The 18,799-nt window shown below is 37.4% G+C and overlaps 1 protein-coding gene across 1 annotated transcript in view; it reads left to right on the top strand.

Moving 5' to 3' along the window:
• The window catches only part of ATRNL1 (attractin like 1), a 498,994-nt gene that overhangs the window by 350,572 nt on the left and 129,623 nt on the right, over positions 1 to 18,799 (top strand). Inside the window, exon 27 of the mRNA XM_005154514.3 lies at positions 18,145 to 18,252. Coding sequence (XP_005154571.2) covers positions 18,145 to 18,252 — 108 coding nt within the window. The remainder of the gene's footprint in view (positions 1 to 18,144; positions 18,253 to 18,799) is intronic.

An 18,799-nucleotide genomic window follows, 5' to 3' on the forward strand; every position in this document is an offset into this window, starting at 1 on the left:
GGCATTTCTTTGGAACAAGTAAATTGACTTTGAGAAATGCAGCTGACACCATAGAATGCATGGCAAACAGTAAGGTTTTGCAGGGAGATTTACTCTTTAAAAAGTAAATGTAATTTATGTCCAGGTGAAGTGCTGTCTGATGTCCTTTTTACAAATCATAAACTGTAGGTCCAGCCTCTATTTTTTGCTTCATCACAAAAATAAATGACATGCTCAGGGAGTGCTAGACCTCATCACATCACTGCTTGATTCTTCTGCACTGCTGATGAGTTTGCCAGTGGCAGCTGAGGTGACATTAAATGAGTTTGCTTCTGGAGAAGAAGTGCCCCAGGAGAGGAAACTATGAGAGCTGTTTTGTACAGCTGAGTCACAGCTGTCTATCTGCAGTTTGCATGAAGAAGGGCCAAAACGTTGTCTGGAAAGACAAGATTAGCAAAAAAATCACAGAGTAAATTCAGTAGACTGTGTGTCACCACTCATGTTGGCTGCGCAGTTCATTTTTGTCTATATTGTACATAACAATTTGTGTTATTCTTTGGTGTTTGTTAGGATCAGAAACATTTCTGAATTACTACAAAATATGTATAGAATGAGTAAAATCCTGGAAGTCATGGCAGTGCTCCCTGCACTAAATGTTTCTCATTATTTGTTACTAAGGGTAAATAGCATGTTTTTCTTTCCTAAAATATTGCTTTTACTAAATGTCAGTTTTGTGTGTGAAGAGAGATGTTTCAGGGAAAATTTCTATGAGTGGATGAAAAATTGAATGACTGTTTTGGGTCAGGTGAACATTGATCTCTGAAATGTTCAGAAGGCTGCTATACCTTCTGAAAGCTGTAATTTCAAGTAGCATGAAGTGCTGTTCTCCATCATCTTCTGTCCAGCTCCAAACCTGGGTTTCATCCAGGTGCAATCTCTTCTTGTGGGTCAGATGTCACAGTTCTGTACTGAGTAGAGCAAGCGTGATTGATTCCCTCCATCCAAAAGAGTGCATTTCTGTCTATCACACAGTAGCTGACTGGAGAGCTTGACCTTCCTACCAGATCATGCACCACACAAGAACGTGTTATATGGTTTAGCTCTAGCTTTCCCTCATCTTTGCACTCTGTTCTGTATTGCTGAGTGACTTGACACTTCTTTTTGCAAAAGGGGAAACCAGCTTACAGTTATCTTGGCTTGTCTAGTAGACTGTAGCCAACATGATTCTTCACTTGACTTTCCAGCTGTATTACAAAGTACTGTTCACTCATCAGAGAAGGCCTAATACGCATTGGAATGAAATAGAATGCATGATTTTTTGGGATATCTCTATGTATGTAAATTGTAGCAGAGGTTTTAGACTTGATATAAGGAAGAAATTCTTTACTGTTAGGGTGGTGAGGCACTGGAATGGGTTGCCCAGGGAGGTTGTGAATGCTCCATCCCTGGCAGTGTTCAAGGCCAGGTTGGATGAAGCCTTGGGTGGCATGGTTTAGTGTGAGGTGTCCCTGCCCATGGCAGGGGGTTGGAACTGGATGATCTTGAGGTCCTTTCCAACCCTAACTATTCTATGATTCTATGATTTTGTGTAAGTCTGACTTAATAAAACAAAGTCATGTTAAATGTGTTAGACCTAACTCAGTGTTTGAAAAATCCCATTTTACACTGTGGGGGAAAAAATAATGCCAATATCCTGCCATACTTTCCTACTGGCAATGGTAGTAAGGGCTGGTATAATTTATTACATGTGCTGGTGTGGCCAATTATTAACTGTATCTGATAATTAGTTCTTTCTTACATACTGCAAATATTCTGTGTACATTTTACATTAACCTGAATATAGAATCATAGTTAGGACCTTATGATCATTACCTTTTTTCTAAGTATAACAAATGCAAAATCTAGGTGGTGGATGAAAACGTAAAAGGCAACATTATTATTTTATGAAATTTGACTGTTTTATTTACTTCTAAATGATGTAGAGTGTTCTTTTATACAAATCCATCTAACTTGTTAAATATTTTGTGTTAATACTGAAGATAGATTGAACTGTAGAATAATATCCACAGGTCTCCATGTTGTTTAGATGTGATTGAATGTAACTTAAAATTTATCAGAAAAACAAGTCAGAATTTATCATTAACTAAAAATGCGAACTAAAAAGCGGGTATCTTTCATTGATAAGATGTGAAATGCCATCATATTTTTTTATCACATTGGCTATTACCTTCTGTGAAGGTAATTACCAATGGAAGGTAAACACCTGAGAAAAAGAAATATGACATTTCTGCAGCTTGCACTGAGCATTTTCCTTGATTCTGCTTTTCATCATTAATTCTGTTCCTGATGTACATGATTCTGGTTAAGCATATCTTGGACCTTGGCAGTCTGAGTGACACAAACTCTTACAATCAGTGTAGTTCTCACTATATGTTTCACTTTTCGTTTTCTGAAAATTAGGTGGGACATGATTAGGGAAGGACCTAATCTGCTGTGTACGTAATGTGGTTAGAATACAGGGACCTAATAAAGTGAATGAGATACTCTGCTGCAGTAAGCCTTGACTCATGGAATATAAATGAAGAAAAGAGGAATAAGTAGCTGAAGTGTTTACTGTACATGAACCTCTGTGAATTCCAGTGTTGTTTTTTAGCTCTGGACTAATTCAGATACAAACACCATTCACTTCTGAGTTAAGCACCAAATCTTACTACAGTCAAAGAAGCCAGGGTTTTTATAATAAATGCCTATTTTTAAATCCATGCTGGAACATACATAAACTGATTGTCAGAAGTATTGTGTGCTCAACGGGTCAATGAGACCTGTTTTATTTTCAACATAGGAAGAGAGACTACAGCTGAGAGTATATTTTAAGGTATATATTTTCGAAATGTTTGGATTTCTCAGAAAAAAACATGAGGACTCTGATACCAACTGGTGTAATAGAGGAAAACAGTCTCTAAATGTTTTAATAGTCACTATGTTGGTACAAACGGAAGACTGCATTTGTGAGATGTGATTGGTTCCACTTTAAAAGAAAATAATTAAATCTACCAGAATCTTAATTTGTTTATTTTATTTGAGCACCTTATATTGCATTTGCATTTAAAAAGCTGTGTTTAAAAATCGTTGGTATCTTGCCTTTCAAGTTGCAGAGAATTAGGTCAAAATTTCCCTCCATCAAAGACTGAGGAACTCAGAAATGACTTTTGCCTGTAGGACAGGAATGAATGCACATTAGTTTAAAGGCCAGTGAAATATAACTGCAAGCAAATCTTTACTGTTGAAATCATAAGATTCATTCATCAGAATTGAAATGGAAGAGAATCAAAATTCTGATTAATTATAAAGCAAGGCAAATATTAGAACCATTTTTTCAAACATATTAATTTTTCTGATAACGCTGTATTCTTACAATCAGTACAGGAGTATCCCTGTATGAAATAAATTTCTTAGTGTTTCATTTGCCCACCTTTTGTGTTGGAGCATGGACAAAGCAGTAAACATTTAGCAGGTATTTTGGAGTACTTACATAGGGTAGATTTTTGTATTTGAATCACAAATATTGGCTTCATCCTAACTATAACTTCATACTAAATATATGTATTGTCAGAAAACAAAAATATTAAAACATTTCCTACTTCATCTGCATATCCAGAACATGGTGAAGAAATTGCAGGAGAGGATGGAATACTCTGCATTTTGAGCTGTGTATAACTTTGAAAAAATAATGTAGTCAATTACCAAATATAACCAGATTATTTGTCAGGATGTCTTTGTTGCTACTTGCCCAGGTGTAAGTAATTCCTGTGTACTGACCCTCAAAAATGGTGATATAGGACATAAAAGCATAATAGAGTAACATGGGGCTATGTACATTCTTAAATTAGGAATGATGAGTTTAATAATCCTCTGAGTGTGATTGTTCAGTCTCCCTTTGCCTATCATCAAGGTGTCTCTGCTAAAAGGTTTTCATGTTACCTTCTCCTAATACAAGGATTAAAGTTGCACATAAGAAAAATCATGACTGATTCTTTCACAGCCGTATTCCACCAATGCTAAGCTGCATGTGTTGATTTCTGGTCTGTGATTCCAAACTATGCTTTCCAAATTAGTGCTCCACAATACACTCCTCCTGCAGTTGGGGCAGAAGGAATAGTTGAGCAACTAAAGCAAGGTTTCTTAGTGGATGAAAAAACTGCAAAACCCCAATGTATAATGTGATTCAGGATAACCAGGTGAGGAGGAGCATCTTTCTCACCTCTGATGGCATTAGCTGAGGCCACTGGGACCTGTTAGCAATGGTCCCAATTCCCAGTGCCAAATCTGATGAGTTTGTCTTAAGCACTGCCAAAAGCGTTGAACACTGATGGAGAAAGAGTTCTCCACCACTGCAGGGAGGCATTATGCAGAAGTTCCCCTATCATACCATTAATAGTTTCTGTACTCCACCTCTATTTATGTGTGTCAGGGAAGGATCAGAGAATCATTTCAGATCATCACACACTACCACTGCTCTTGCACTGTCATTCAGTGGTCATTCAGCTTACCTTTACTGACAGCAATCTGATATTTGTTTTGCAGAGAGGAGCTGTTTCCTCCACAGTGCACTAGACTTACCTGCTATCGTTTGGTGTATTGAACCTATGCTAGATCTATGCTGTTGAGAGTGATCCTTACCAAGAGACAAAGATAGAAGCTTTTCTGGTCTTCAGTTAGGTGTGTGAGAGAATGTAAATGTATCTCTGCAGATGTGAATATCCTTAATTTGTATGTGGTTTTGAAAGATCTATTTAAGTAATACTGTAATCAAGACATAAAGTTTTGCATGTTAATAATCAAGCAACCATGACAGCCCTAAGAAAATATAAACTTATGTTGAAGGGTTTGAGCATTACACATTAGAATACTTCCCTCAACTCCAAATAAGTAGGTAAAATTCATTAGCCAAACCATAACTGTCATGCTCTTTTTAAAGAGTCCCTGAGGGCGAGTCCTTGCTTTGCATGCATGGTGATAAATATAAGTCTGTTGAGGAAAATCATTGAGATGTGTGGCACCTTTGACTCATAGATCATATCTTTGTTTTCTTTTGTCTCCCAATTAAGGATGTTGTTGGTTTGTGTTTTTTTTCTTGGTAAATAAATTTCAATTAATGAAATTCCAGCTGTCTCATACATTATGGTGGTGTAAATTTGAAACCATTTAGCAGATGCCCATATAAAAATCCATTAACACATAGCAGGTTCCCTGACATTTTAAACCAGTATGTCTCCAGCTGGAACAAATAACAGAAAGCAAGTCCACATTCTTGAAAGATTTATGCACTCTCTAGTGCAGGTAAAAGATTCCTATGCAGAAAGGGGCATATTGTGGAAGAATATTAAATGCCCTATGTTCTTAGTTTTGTGAGAGGAAAGTCATGAGTGCAGTTTGTCGTATTCATTTCCTCTTTATACAAACTGACTGAGGCTCCATATAAAAAGAGGAGCCAATTAAGATTCCCGGGAAGACAACACTGTCTCTAGTTTTTTACTTAGTATTTATCACTCCTAATCTCTGAAAATTAGTAGTTAAACATTCTGAGAATTTACTTGTCTCTAAGCATTTGTATATGATGCAATTATTGAAGTAACTAAGACTGCCATAAAAAGCCTATTAGTAATTCACTACTTGAAGCCCTACTAGCGAAGTCAAACTTGGGGAGGAAGTAAAGGAATGGGTAAAATGACCTTGGCTTGCTTATGCAATATTTATTTTGAAAACAGGCCATATGAGAGGAAAGCAGGTAAGTGATATACATAATGCCAATATGCACAGAAACTATGATTGAAGAATAAGGAAATCTATTTTTGTAAGCCTGGTCATTCTGGTGAAGCAATCATTGCAATATGTGCATTTTCAAATGCCTACTTTGATTTGCCTGTATAAAAAATGTTTTCTTTAGGAGAAGTGGGAGACTGTGCTATGTGGAAAACAGTCTTTGTTCTTTCAGTTTCATTCTTAATATTTATTGTGGTTGAAACAGTAAAGATGGCTTTTCATGCCTGTTGTGCAAATTCACCACTATGCAGAGGGCTAACAAGGCCTGTTTTCCAGTCGAATCCATCTAAGCCTTTAAACTGAAATTTAGATGATGCACAGTGCTTGTGATCACATCCATAGCAAAAGGATGGATTTTTAATATAAAATATTTTGTAAAGTGTTATCTGTGTAAGACTCTTCAGTGCTTTTCTGTGTTTCACTGTGATTTAAGTTATTGCATTGTCAGTATCTTCAAATAACCATGGCAAATTCAAATTTAAAGTCTGTCAGTTTGAAGGCAAATTCTAACAATTTACTGATAGTGATTTTCCTTTAAAATAGCTAACCTATGTCCTAACCGCGTAGAGTTACAATAGCATTCCAGTAGTGCAGTCATCTATTGTAAGGGTTTAACTGCAAAGGTAAATCACTGTGTAAGGTAGATGTATACAGAACAGTGTGTGCAGAAAGAGAGTGACTGCAGGACTGCTGAAAGCATGTTTAGCACATTGCTTCTTTAAATGAGGAGGAAGGTTGTCCGATCAAAGCAAAAGAAAGAAACTAAATGTGGGTGGAAATCTTGACCCAGCTGAAGAGGCTGTCCAGAAAAGCCTACCACTCTTGTGCACCAAAAGTGCTGTGCTTCCCTTTGACTGTGTCATTGCCACAATTCTGTACTTGGCTGTCCTCTCTGTTGTAAATTAGAATAGATGAAAGCTGTCGAGCCAAGCCAGTGATGGAGGCTAATTTGATGTGATATAATTGATGAACTCTAAATCGTCCCACTTCTCTCTCTTGAAACAGTTTAACTGGAGCTCAAAATGCCACAGTACTTTGATTTATACTCTGTCACTTTTCTATTGAAAGTCTCAGTGTGGCAGCAATGAGGGATAAACCTCACAGTATATTTTCTAATCTGTGGAGTATGTACACACACAGACTGGTGCAAGCCCCTTTAGGAACACAACAATCCTTGTTTGCAGCTGGATTGTGCACAAAATTGTTATAAAGAGAGTAACAGCCTGGTGTCTGCTGTTACAGATATTGCCAAGATAGTCACTTGGAATTCATGTTGTGCTTCTTATTTCAGAGCTGAATTTTAGACTGTAGGATTAGGGTATTTAATGCTTGAAGGCTCTCTATTTCTGAAATTCTGATGTAGCTTAAATATTGCAGGAGCTTATGCAGGTTCTGGTCCCTGCAGTACCTGTGGCTTAGTAGGTAGCAGTTCAACTCTTAAAATAGTTCTCCATTAAAATGTTACAAGCTTCAGGCTTCCTTATCTCAGCAGTTTCTTGTTATTCATACTTTCCTGTTCAAGATACTTGCACTGAGAGCAAACTGCCTTGGTTTCTTGGTTTCTTTGAAACAGAAGGGATTGTCAGTGGCCTTACTTTCTTAGTTCTAAAGGAGTGCAAAGCTTTGCAATTAACTTACTGTTCAAATATTCTTGAGCAACCACTACTAAAAGCTGTGACATCTCACATCTGCTAAATCAGTTGTTTCAAACTTAGAATCCCATGAACAAAGAAGAGCTGCTTTAATCCACATTATTACTCTGATCAGATAGCAGAACTGCATCTGTTTCAAAGCCGTTTGCTTCCCTGCACAAAATTAGTCTGGCTGTGACCACATGCCGTTCCCACTAGCAGTGTGTGCCAAATTCTTGCTGACCTGAATGTACTAGGTATGGTGAAGTCTGGAATATTTCTTTGGACAAACACCCAGATTTCAGATCAGTATCCTAGTTTTATGTTGATTAGCTAAAACCCTTCTCACAGGTAGATAGGATTTGTTACAAGGATTTTCTGTACAGACTTTTCCACACTTCCTGATCCTGACTATAACTTAAAACTATAGCTTTACTAGTAACTGGGTTGTTGATGTGAAAAATACTGTGTTTTAGAGCTTCTGAATGGGGCAGTTGTACTAAAAAAGCTGTCAGTGGCAGGATGAGCCTCAGTTTTAAATAAAAAGGGAGGGAGGTAGCCAAGTAACACTGGCTTATCTTTTGTAAGGATTGTCTACAAGAGCTTTACTCACCCAGTATAGTAGCACAAGTTATTGTGGCATGCTTGTAACAGCAAAACTAATCAGCTCCTTACACTGAGGATCCACATAGATCAGGGCATTTACATCTATCCAGGCAGGACTACTGATAAGTGTACCTCTTTGCATGCTTGAAAGCATTTAACAGTGTCAGTCAGTCAGTCATGGTCCATCACCAGTTTACCTTCCCTAATGGTAATGTCATTTGTGCGTTAAGTAGCTTCTAAAGTACCACTTTAGATAGTTGTATAATTGGCAATGATGCTGCACTTAAAATGTTTCATTTACATTATCAGTGTACTGGTAATCTGAAATAATAGATGGTTTTTAAGAATTAGAGGTAATAATTGTGGCAAATCACCTTTGCTGGAGCACAGCCCAGTTTTCCTGCTCAGTATTTTTTATTTCTCTTCTGTCATAATTTTTTCACTTTATATGTTACTATTTAATTAAAGATAGAAAGAAAATAGTAAAGAAAACTAAATATAAATCTTAGATTCAATATAATCTTGAAAAAATTCTTAAGGTTTTGATCATCTGAAGTCACTTTGTGGTGTAAGGACCAGGTATGTTTCAGAAACTTCAGCTTTTCCTAAATTTGCATAGCTTCAATTCCATCATTATAATTTGGAACACATGTTTTCACGTCAGTTCACATAGGAGACAAGTCCAGTACCTTCCTTTTTTTGTTGGCTAAAAAAATGTATTGGCATTATTTGCAAATAAAATAAACTTGTCCTGCACTTGAACCTCTCTTTAAAGTAATAGTATGTACACTCCATCTGACTTTGTCTGTGCTAGGAAAAGAATGTTTTAAAAGCACTTTAACTAAGGCCTCTTTAAAAGTTTGGTAGCACTGACAGTAAAAAGCTATACAATATCAAACTATTAATGTAGTAAGGGAAAAGGGAAAGATATCAAGTTGACTTTTGTTGGGATCTGATTCTGGTGTTGATTTAAGAGATGGGCTATGGTTATTACATGTGTAACTATCATTGAAGTAAGTGAGACTGCAAACATACTATAGGATGGAATTATAATCTGTACAAAAAACGGGAGAATCTGAAATAACTGGTTAAAAAGCTGCAATTCTACAATTCTGTAATTGACAAATACATGATTCTGCACTGAGAAACAAGTAACCACCTGCAAAAAAAAGGTAGGGGGAAAGGGTGATAAGTTTAGTAGAATATTCAAAAAATGAGGTGGAGTGGTCATGAATCAGAAGTGAATGTAACTCATCGTACTTCTGTTGTAGCAAAGACACTAGCATAATAGTATCAACAAAAAGATCTGTAAAGCCTGCAAAGTGTTCTTTCTATTGTGCTATATAAGGTTTGGGGCCCCACTTTTTGACACTTGGAGAGTACAGAGGGGAGCACTGAAAACAGGAGCAAGAGTAGTGATACAGTACAGTTGAGAAGAATAAAGGGAAACTTCAAATCTACAAAGAGCTCCTATAAAAGAGAAGAGTTTTGGATTTGGGTTTTTTTTTTTTTTCACTTGCAGACAGGGAATGCTCTTGACTGTAGACAGGACAAGAAGCAATTGGCTTAAATGTCAGCATGGAGATTTGATTTAGATTTTAGAAAAGACCTTTCCAGTATAAGGATCATCAGGCACTCGACTTATGGAGTAACTGTGGGACCTCAGTCACTGGAGCATTTTAAAGAAACTTACACATCTGTTAGAAGGATCATAATCACACTGCAACCTGCCTTTATGTTGGTCCTTTATGTAGGACCAGTGTTGGTCCTTTATGTTAGACCAATGCACAGAGGTGGACAAATGATGGACCTCATGATCTCATCAGGTAACACTTAGACCCAATTTTTTCATTAGCCCATATCTACTATCCTTGAAGCAATCTGAATTGCTGTAGGAACAACCTAAAACTTTATTTGTGAGCTAGGAATTGTCAGCTTGACATCTATTGTCTAAGGTAAGTAACAAAAGCTGGTTTTAACAGTTGTGATAATAGTAGGTAATATTCATGATGCCTTATTTCAAAAGCAGTAGCTTAATGTTGAAGGGATACACTGAGATTTTGTTAATGTAAGGTAGTTTCCTAAGGTGTCTTTTCCATTTACAAAGATGGCACGTTTAAAGTACTACACTATCAACGTTAGTAATTCTTCAGAAGACATTTTGAAAAGCATTCTTTGTGTGACACCACTGTAAATGAGGTAGTTCTAAGGAGTAGTTTGCATAATACAATACTTGAATCTCTGTCATATTCTGAAATAATTAATTGTAACACCTATATTGATATATTCATTTGTAAATAACTGTCCTTGGGCAAATACAGTTGCATGTCTTATGTGGAAACATTTTAAATATATAATTATTGGATCTGGCTCTTTATACACAGAATTAGTTTGCAGAATAAGCATTTTTAGCAATTTTCTGTAAATTGAAAATGGCTTTTCTAGTTAACAGGAAAATAATCAACAGCTTGTGGAAATGATTTTTTTAAACCACTTGATAAGGAAGAAGTTTAGCAAGGCCTACAGAAAGACTTAAGTACCTCTAGAGTAACCTTTAAAATGTTTATGGTTATGGGACTGTGTAAATATGTAACATGTATTCATAGTGATCTAAGTGAAAGAGATAATAGAATTAGATATTGTTTAGCACTTCTTAAATGTGAAAGCAGTGAATTGAATTTTGAGCTTGCTTCTAATTTGTAGACCCCAAAGAATCTTCTATGCTAACTTAATCTTTAGGGAAAAATTCTGAAGGATTGACCAAAACTTCATTGTAACATGAGGTTTGGTAAATTACTCGCAAGTAAGCATAAACTGGGGGGCCATTCCCATTGTAATAGGCATATTGAATGTTTTAAAGATGGGAATTCTGTTCCGGAGTCAGAGTTCCAAAAGCTAAAGTCATAGTAGATTCACATTTGCTCTTTGCTTGCTAATGTGCAGTACATTAAATGTCTGTTCCTTGGATCTAGCAACAAAATGACCTTTTCAGGGCTCATCTTTTTTTCTCATTTTTGATTTGTTCAAGGGAAATTACAGACGACTGGTATTTGGTTTCCAAAAGGGATACATAAAAACTTGACCTTTTGGAACTGTTATTTTTTGGGATGTGTACACTGTATTTTAAGTATGTCTTAGCTGTTGTTTGCCGGACTATGTCTAGTTTAAATAACCCTTCATTTTATTTGGTATAAAGCTAGGACAAGTATAACTCCTCTCATTTTTTCCCATGACAGACCTTTGCACACACCTGAGAGCACTTTTTCTTCAGGCAATTTTAAGAGAAAGTGGCATGGAATAGGCCCTGTTATCTTAGGGAGTTTCTGTAGAGTCTATTTTGCAGTGCAAATAGCATGTCATACTATGTCCATCATTGTAATATCTCATTGCCTACCTGAAGGCACTCTTGTGTCAGGGCACTTTTCACTTAGAGTGGGAAATGAGGCACAGGGAAAGCAAGTGCCAGGATTATTTAGGAAGTTCATGATGGAAAGAATGAATGAATCTTGATTGTCAGACAGCTGTCATAAATATGGTTATTTATGCTACTTGGTTCCATAAACTTATGTCCAGCTCTTAAATTCACTGTATCTCCTGCAGTCACATACAATGTTGAGCTTATTTAACCTAAAAAACAGCTAATGAATGGCATTCCTTAGGGGTCAGAGTATTGGAACCGGCACTGTTCATGGCTTTGTCAGTAACATGGACTGGATTGAGTGCATCCTAAGCAAGTTTACTGATCACACCAAGCTGTGTGGTGTGGTTGACAGGTTGGAGGGAAGGGATGCCATTCTGAGGGACCTGGACAGATTTGAGAGATGGACCTGTGTGAACCTTATGGTCAACAAGGCCAAGTGCAAGGTACTGCACATGGGTCAGAGCAATCCCAAGTTCAAACACAGGCTGGTTAGAGACTGGATTCAGAGCAGCCCTGAGAAGAAGGACTTGGTGATGTTGGTTGAGAAACTGGACATGAGCTGCTTCAGTGTGTGCTCGCAGGCCAGAAACCAGCTGTGTCCTGGGCTGCATCAAAAGGAGTATGACCAGCAGGTCAAGGGAAGTGATCCTGCTACACTTCATTCTGCTGAGACTGCATCTGCAGTCCTGCATCCAGCTCTGGGGCCCCCAAAATAAGAAAGACATGGAACTGTTGGAGCAAGTCCAGAGGAGGCCACAAAGATGATCAGAGGGCTGGAGCAGCTCTGCTTTGAGGATAGGCTTAGAGAGTTGTGGGTGTTTAGCCTGGAGAAGAGAAGGCTCCAGGGAGACCTTAGAGCAGCTTCCAGTGCCTAAAGGGGCCAACAAGAAAGCTGGAGAGGGACTTTTTACTGGAGCAAATAGTGACAGGACAAGGGGGAATGGCTTTAACCTGAAAGAGGGTAGATTTAGATTAGAAGTTAGGAGTAAATCTTCCCTGTGAGGGTGCTGAGGCGCTGGCACAGGGTGCCCAGAGAAGCTGTGGCTGCCCCATTCCTGACAGTGTTCAAGGCCAGGTTGGACGGGGCTTCATCAACCTGCTCTAGTGGAAGGTGTCCCTGACCGTGGCAGGGGATTGGAACTGGATGAGCTTTAAGGTCCTTTCTAACCCAAACCAGTCTATGATTCTATGATAAAATAGTTTAATGACTATAATATGCCTTACCGGTGAAATCAGCTGATTAAAAACTAATCAAGTCAAATAGGTTATTCAACAGGTAAACGAGAAGTTGCTCTCCTTTCCAGCTATGTAAATAACTAATTTAATTTGAGGAGATTTGTAACACCAAGAGTTACAATGAGAAAAGTTAAGGAAGGCAATCTTTTTCTTGTGCAAATTAAAGCAAATAATCAGAGCTTCATTGGAATATCACTATGTATAATTCAGTTTGAGAATCAAAATGTGAGATTTTTGAAGATAATTAAATTACATTTATAACTAAATTGCCTGTGTTCCACTCAGATGTGTGTAGTCATTTAAACCCTCCTAAGTTGCTTCTGTTGATTAGATATGGCAATAAGAAAACTCAAGAATATGTGACTGTATTGCACTGCTTATAGATACTCTCTGCTTTTGCAGGGCTGTCCTTTTACATAAATATTTAATTTTTTTAACCCCTGGCATTTGTCAGATGCAATGTGATTGGGAATTAGTCGATGCTGCTCTCCAGAGGTTTCTGTCATTTTTCCTCATTGCACTTTTCCCATAAATCTTAGATTTAATGCAGGGCATTGTTAACAGTTCTGTTGTAGCCTTTTGATGTTATTTACATCAGCACTTGACAGCACAGAAACAGGAGAGGAGGAGACCAAGCTGTAACTGCAGACAAGTCAGGGCCGGGTGATGAGTAAGAATATGAATTTCAGATCAGACATTGGAAAGTCTTTGTCTCTAGGAGAGTAGTGCAGCACTGGATGGAATAGCAGTGATTGCAGAATTACTGTTCTTTGCTGTTTTGAATACTCACCTTGACAAAGTCCTGGATGTCCTGGTGCAATGTCTAGGAAAATACAAAACAAAAAGAAAATCTAAGATGTGAAGGAAGAAAACCTAGAAAAGTTAGACAGTTGTTGCTGTTGTTAAAGTAATAGATATCATTTCAACTGCCACATCCTTCCTTATTTCTGACATCGTGCACTGACACTGCCTGACTCTGAACAGCCAAAAGGCAAACTTTTTATTCTGTTGGTCAGAAGTCTTCCTAACATTTTTACTAGCATTTGTTGCCTCTTATACCTTTCCTAGCTTCCAAGCTGCCCCATGAACTTGGGCATTCACACTCACCTGTGCATGCTTTATGGCACATTCGAACATGTACCTTGCTTGCCAGTGGGCTAACTCAGCCCATAAAGGTGCCAAACAGCTAGAGAGGGATCTTCAAAGGATTTTTCTGTTCATTATGGCGCTAAAAGGGTTTCATCCTTTTCAGCTATCCCTATCTATCAGTCCCTCAAGAATGTCTGTCACTGTATAACAAAGAGAAAGTACAACTGTCCTAGTTCCTAACATCTCATGTACTTTATTAGACTTTTTGCTATTAGGGCCTTTCTAGGACAGTTATGCTGGAAGGTGAAGAGCATAGAAAAAGCGGTGCTAGTCAGAACAGTATCCTGTTCCACATGAGAGACCAAGTCTTAAAAAAAAAAGTCTTCTAAATTGGAAAAAGAAGCAAAATGGTAACACTTCCCAAAATACAAAATACGTGAAAAAAGTCAGCCTGGGATTGTTGAAACATTGTATTCTGTTAACGTTAAATCACTGTAATGTGCCTTTTGCACTGAGTGTTTAGTTGTACCTGAATAAATTATGGGCATTAAAATATTTTGAAAGTAAGTCTAAATGTTATCAAATGAAGGAAAAAAAAACAAAATTGAAATATTTCTACTTAAATAAGAATTTTGCAACAGAGACATTTTCTTGTAAAAGATTATACAAGATGTCATGGAATATTTCAACTCGTTCCAAACTGCACTAATTAAAGAAATATCCCCCATAAGAATTTTTTGATCAATGACAATATTCAGTTGCTTACCCAGGCAAATACATTCCTGGGATATACTTCGAGATGGGGAAGCAGGTACTATCTCAAAGGTACTTATTTGTCTAGAAAGATTGACATAATGTTTTGGTGCAGATGTCTACGTGTCCGTGGAGAATCAAGTAGAATGTATATTTCCATATCAAGGGACTAATCATGCCAAAATGCTTGGTTTGTTTAAGAAATGTTTTCAAATTATATAGTTTTGAGTGAGAAATTGAACTAGGTTGTAGTATGCCAACATCTTACTATTCTTTGCTGATGACAAATGTAATTCTGCATTTTATATGAAAAATTCTTTAATGGTATGTAAATTGATACTTTGCGATTACTGCAGAATAATAGAGATGACTAAAATTTCATCTTGTCAATACTCTTGTACTTAATGAGATTTAAAATTATGGTAGACCTTAAAATCAGGGGTCTGCACAGACAGATAAATGCTCGTTGAATTTCTCAGTCCTATGCTAAGAAAGTAATGTTTTGAATTTCCTATAGTTATAAGTTAATATTTAGACATGTTCTTAATTCTGAATATTATAAATTAAATATGTAACAGAATATTCAAATATTACATGTTGATAATGCCCATCTATTCTCCAAGTAAATATCCCTAAATACTGAAGTAGTATGTATTTAATTTTTGTTTGTATGATTTTTAAATGCAGTAGATTTTTTGTTATCAGAGTATATAAGTAAAACCAGCATAGTTCCACTTTCCATTATCCCATGTTTATTGTTACCTCAGTATGATGAAATCTGTGTGGCTTTTTTAATCTCTTTGGCCACTGAGAAAAGGTAGGGTTTGGTTTTTTTTTCACTCTTCTCACAGAATCTCAGAATGGTTTGGATTGGAAGGGATCTTAAAGCTCATCCAGTTCCAACCCCCTGTCACAAGCAGGGACACCTTCCGCTAGACCAGGTTGCTCCAAGCCCCATCCAACCTGGCCTTGAACACTGCCAGGGATGGGGCAGCCACAGCTTCTCTGGGCAACCTATGCCAGTGTCTTTAGGAGTTGCTTCCTAATATCTAGTTAAATCTCCCCTCTTTCAGCTTAAAGCCATTTACTCTTGTCTTATCACTGTTTGCTCCAGTTAAAAGTCCCTCTCCAGCTTTCTTGTTGGCCCCTTTATGTACCGTAAGGCTGATAGAAGGTCTCCCCATAGCTTTCTCTTCCCCAGTTGCATGCTTCTAGGCTTCAAAATACCCATGTTCAATGAGTTTCCCTGTTTCTTGGCCTACAAGTGAGTTACAGGAATTTGCCCCCTGTGTGACTGGAGCACAGGGTGTCACACCTGAATGCCACCTCCCATGCAATAATCTAACTCACAAGGTTTTCTGTAACTGGAACTTTGCCTTTGTCCCAGTCTTGATACACGGACAATTGCAAATGGTGGAGCTAATGACCTTTTCCAGCCACAAAGCTAATTTTAAACATCATAATAGCGTTTTGTATTTCTTCCTGATTGCATCTTATTTTTACTGTTCTGCATGTTACAAGGAGCTTTAAAGTGCTGAACAGAAAATAGCAGTAGTAGTGCTTCATCAGAGTGGAGCACTTTGATGTGCAAGTGCTCAGCTGCCAAACTCAGCAGCGTTTCATGGGCAGCTGAACGTTTTAAAGTTTTTATTCTTGTTTACAGAGCTAATTAAAAATCTTCATAGTACTCTTCTCAAGGAGTATCAAAATCACAGTGACTGCCTTGCTGAATGCATGACTGGGAGCAGAGGTGAAGAAACCTTCTAGCCTTAAAAAACACAGAGCATATCAAATACACATTCCCTTATAGTCTGCATTAAGTAAATCTTCTAAATAATTGTTTGTGCATTTGGAGTGTAGGTAATTCTGCTCATTTAAGTGCTTTCCTCAAGCACTTCTATTTGTTTAAAACAACGTTTGGTTTCCCATTAAAAAGTAAGCATTTGCCAACAGCTCTGTAGACTTACAATACTGTAATGAGTTCCATGTGGCAGGACTGTTCTAACACTGTTTTCTTTAGTTTTTGTTAGGTTTTGGGTTTTTGTTTGTTTTTAGGAAGGAAAGCAGCATTTAGTGACTTGGTATTTTATGCTTTAAATTTCTTTGTCAAATTGTTGGTAAGACTGGAGGGTCATGGTAGTTCTTTCTTGCTGTAACATCTATGAATATATTGTACTGATGCAAATCAGTACCAATGTAAATCAGTATAAAGAGAGCAGCAGTTCCATTTTTAAAAACATAAATTTTAACCGTCTAGATATTCATACGAGGCTTTTATTTATTCTGAATATAAAACCTGCAGTTTCACACACAGACATTGTCAACTATCTTTTTGGTATAATATAATGGGAGCCCATTTGTACAGGTGCTTGCTGACAAATACACTGCATGTTTATAAAAACCAAGCCTTAGGAACATATTGGGTATGCTTTAGGAGATTACTATACTGTTTTGATTTTAACATTACGAGTGCTTCTTAAGATTTCTGCAGACAACCTTAAAATGCAAGTCAAGAACAAATGTATGAGAAGTATTATAAAATGAGCTTGTTTCTTTCTAACAGACCTTAAATCAAGAATGTTTATTATGAAGCTGCCAGTAAATATTTGCTTGCATACCTTTATTATTTCAAAGGCTTTTATGAACAGTACGTCACAGTGCTAGTGTAGTTTACTTTCAAATACCAATTTCTACTGTTTTAAGCTTTCCAGAGACATAATAAAGGAAATGAATCTTAGATCTTTTGTAATAAAACAATTTTGCATGCATTTTGTGTCCTCGAGATGCTGTGACATCCTGTTCAGTTGAAGAAGCGCACAACTTTAATTGTACGACTCATTCACTTTAAATATTTCATAATGCTTTTATTAGTTGCACAGAACCACCGAAGTAGGATCTGTAATATCTAGTGCTGGTCATCATTTTTATTCATCATGGTTTAATAAGCATTATAATTACAGATTGAGGAAGAAATATGAGTTAGCTTTGTGGTTTTCCTTGGGACTTCTGTACGCACGGGTATGATTGGAAGGGATTATACAAGCTCTGTGAGCATAGCTGATTGCATTCAAATACACTGATGCAGTCTCCCCAGTCCTGACACGTTATTCTTCATCTCTAAGTAACTGCAGAAAAGATACTGCATAAAATTATGAGTCCTGACACTATTAACTCCATCTGGCTTAGTAGTGAAGTATGAAAATTTGAAGGCCAAGTGGACTTGCTCTTGGCAGGTGTTGTAATGCATGCATTACCAATGGAGTTAGACTTCAGCTATTTTTTCCAACTGTTTCCCATATTTGCTTGCAACTCCCACAAATAGCAAAGTTATTTAGAGTGAACAGTCAGTTCGGGAAGCTTTCATTTGGAGATGTCATCAGAGTTCAAGCTGCAAGACCATTAGTAGACAACGTAAGCCCTCCGGGCTCAGTTTTCGAGTAAACATAGATGATGAAAATTTAGTATCACTTTCTCCCTTTAATGTTACAAATATGACTGTTTGCATGCTATTTGCATTCTTATGTTATAATGGGAGGTATGGTAGGGCAGACTAATATCTGGTGCATTTTTTAATGTTTTGTTAAAACATCATTTTTTCCTCATCAGCAACTTATGCGAGAGCGACAGCAGATGGCCAGCCGCCCCTTTGCTTCTGTCGATGTAGCACTGGAAGTAGGAGCTGAGCAAACAGACTTTCTACGAGGGCCATTAGAGGTAGGAACAGTGGTGCTGACAAGGGACCATTGTGATTTGCATATTTACATTGCTAGTCTCATCTGCATCTGCTTTTGAAACCAAACAGTGTCTGATTACCTGGAGCTGACAAGTCTCAGCTATGTATGTTATGCCATTTTCAAGGCGCAGTTTTAATAGCATGGCAAGAGCTGTTATCAAAAGCCACAGGAGAATCTATTAGCCTGTGCTGGAGTGACAGCCAGCTCACCTGGCAGTGCTTCCATGATGGATGTGAGCTGAAGGAATGCAAGACATAGGCATTAAGAAGGATGCAAACCTCATGCTCAGCCCTTCAAGTACACAGTGCCCCTACTTAACATCCATCTTAATTAACAGAGATTACAGCAAACAAACAAACAAATTATTAAAGTGGCTGTGGGTTGAATTTCAGTGTTGGGCTTTATATGTACAGGTTTAAAGAAAACAGAGTATATTGCATAGTTTTGTTAGTAGATAATGGCTACATTACTGCATTCTTTTATTGTAATTGCAGTACATTGGAAAAGAAATAATAATATGCAAAGCA

Source organism: Melopsittacus undulatus, chromosome 4 (genome assembly GCF_012275295.1).
Source record: "Melopsittacus undulatus isolate bMelUnd1 chromosome 4, bMelUnd1.mat.Z, whole genome shotgun sequence".
Taxonomy (NCBI): domain Eukaryota; kingdom Metazoa; phylum Chordata; class Aves; order Psittaciformes; family Psittaculidae; genus Melopsittacus; species Melopsittacus undulatus.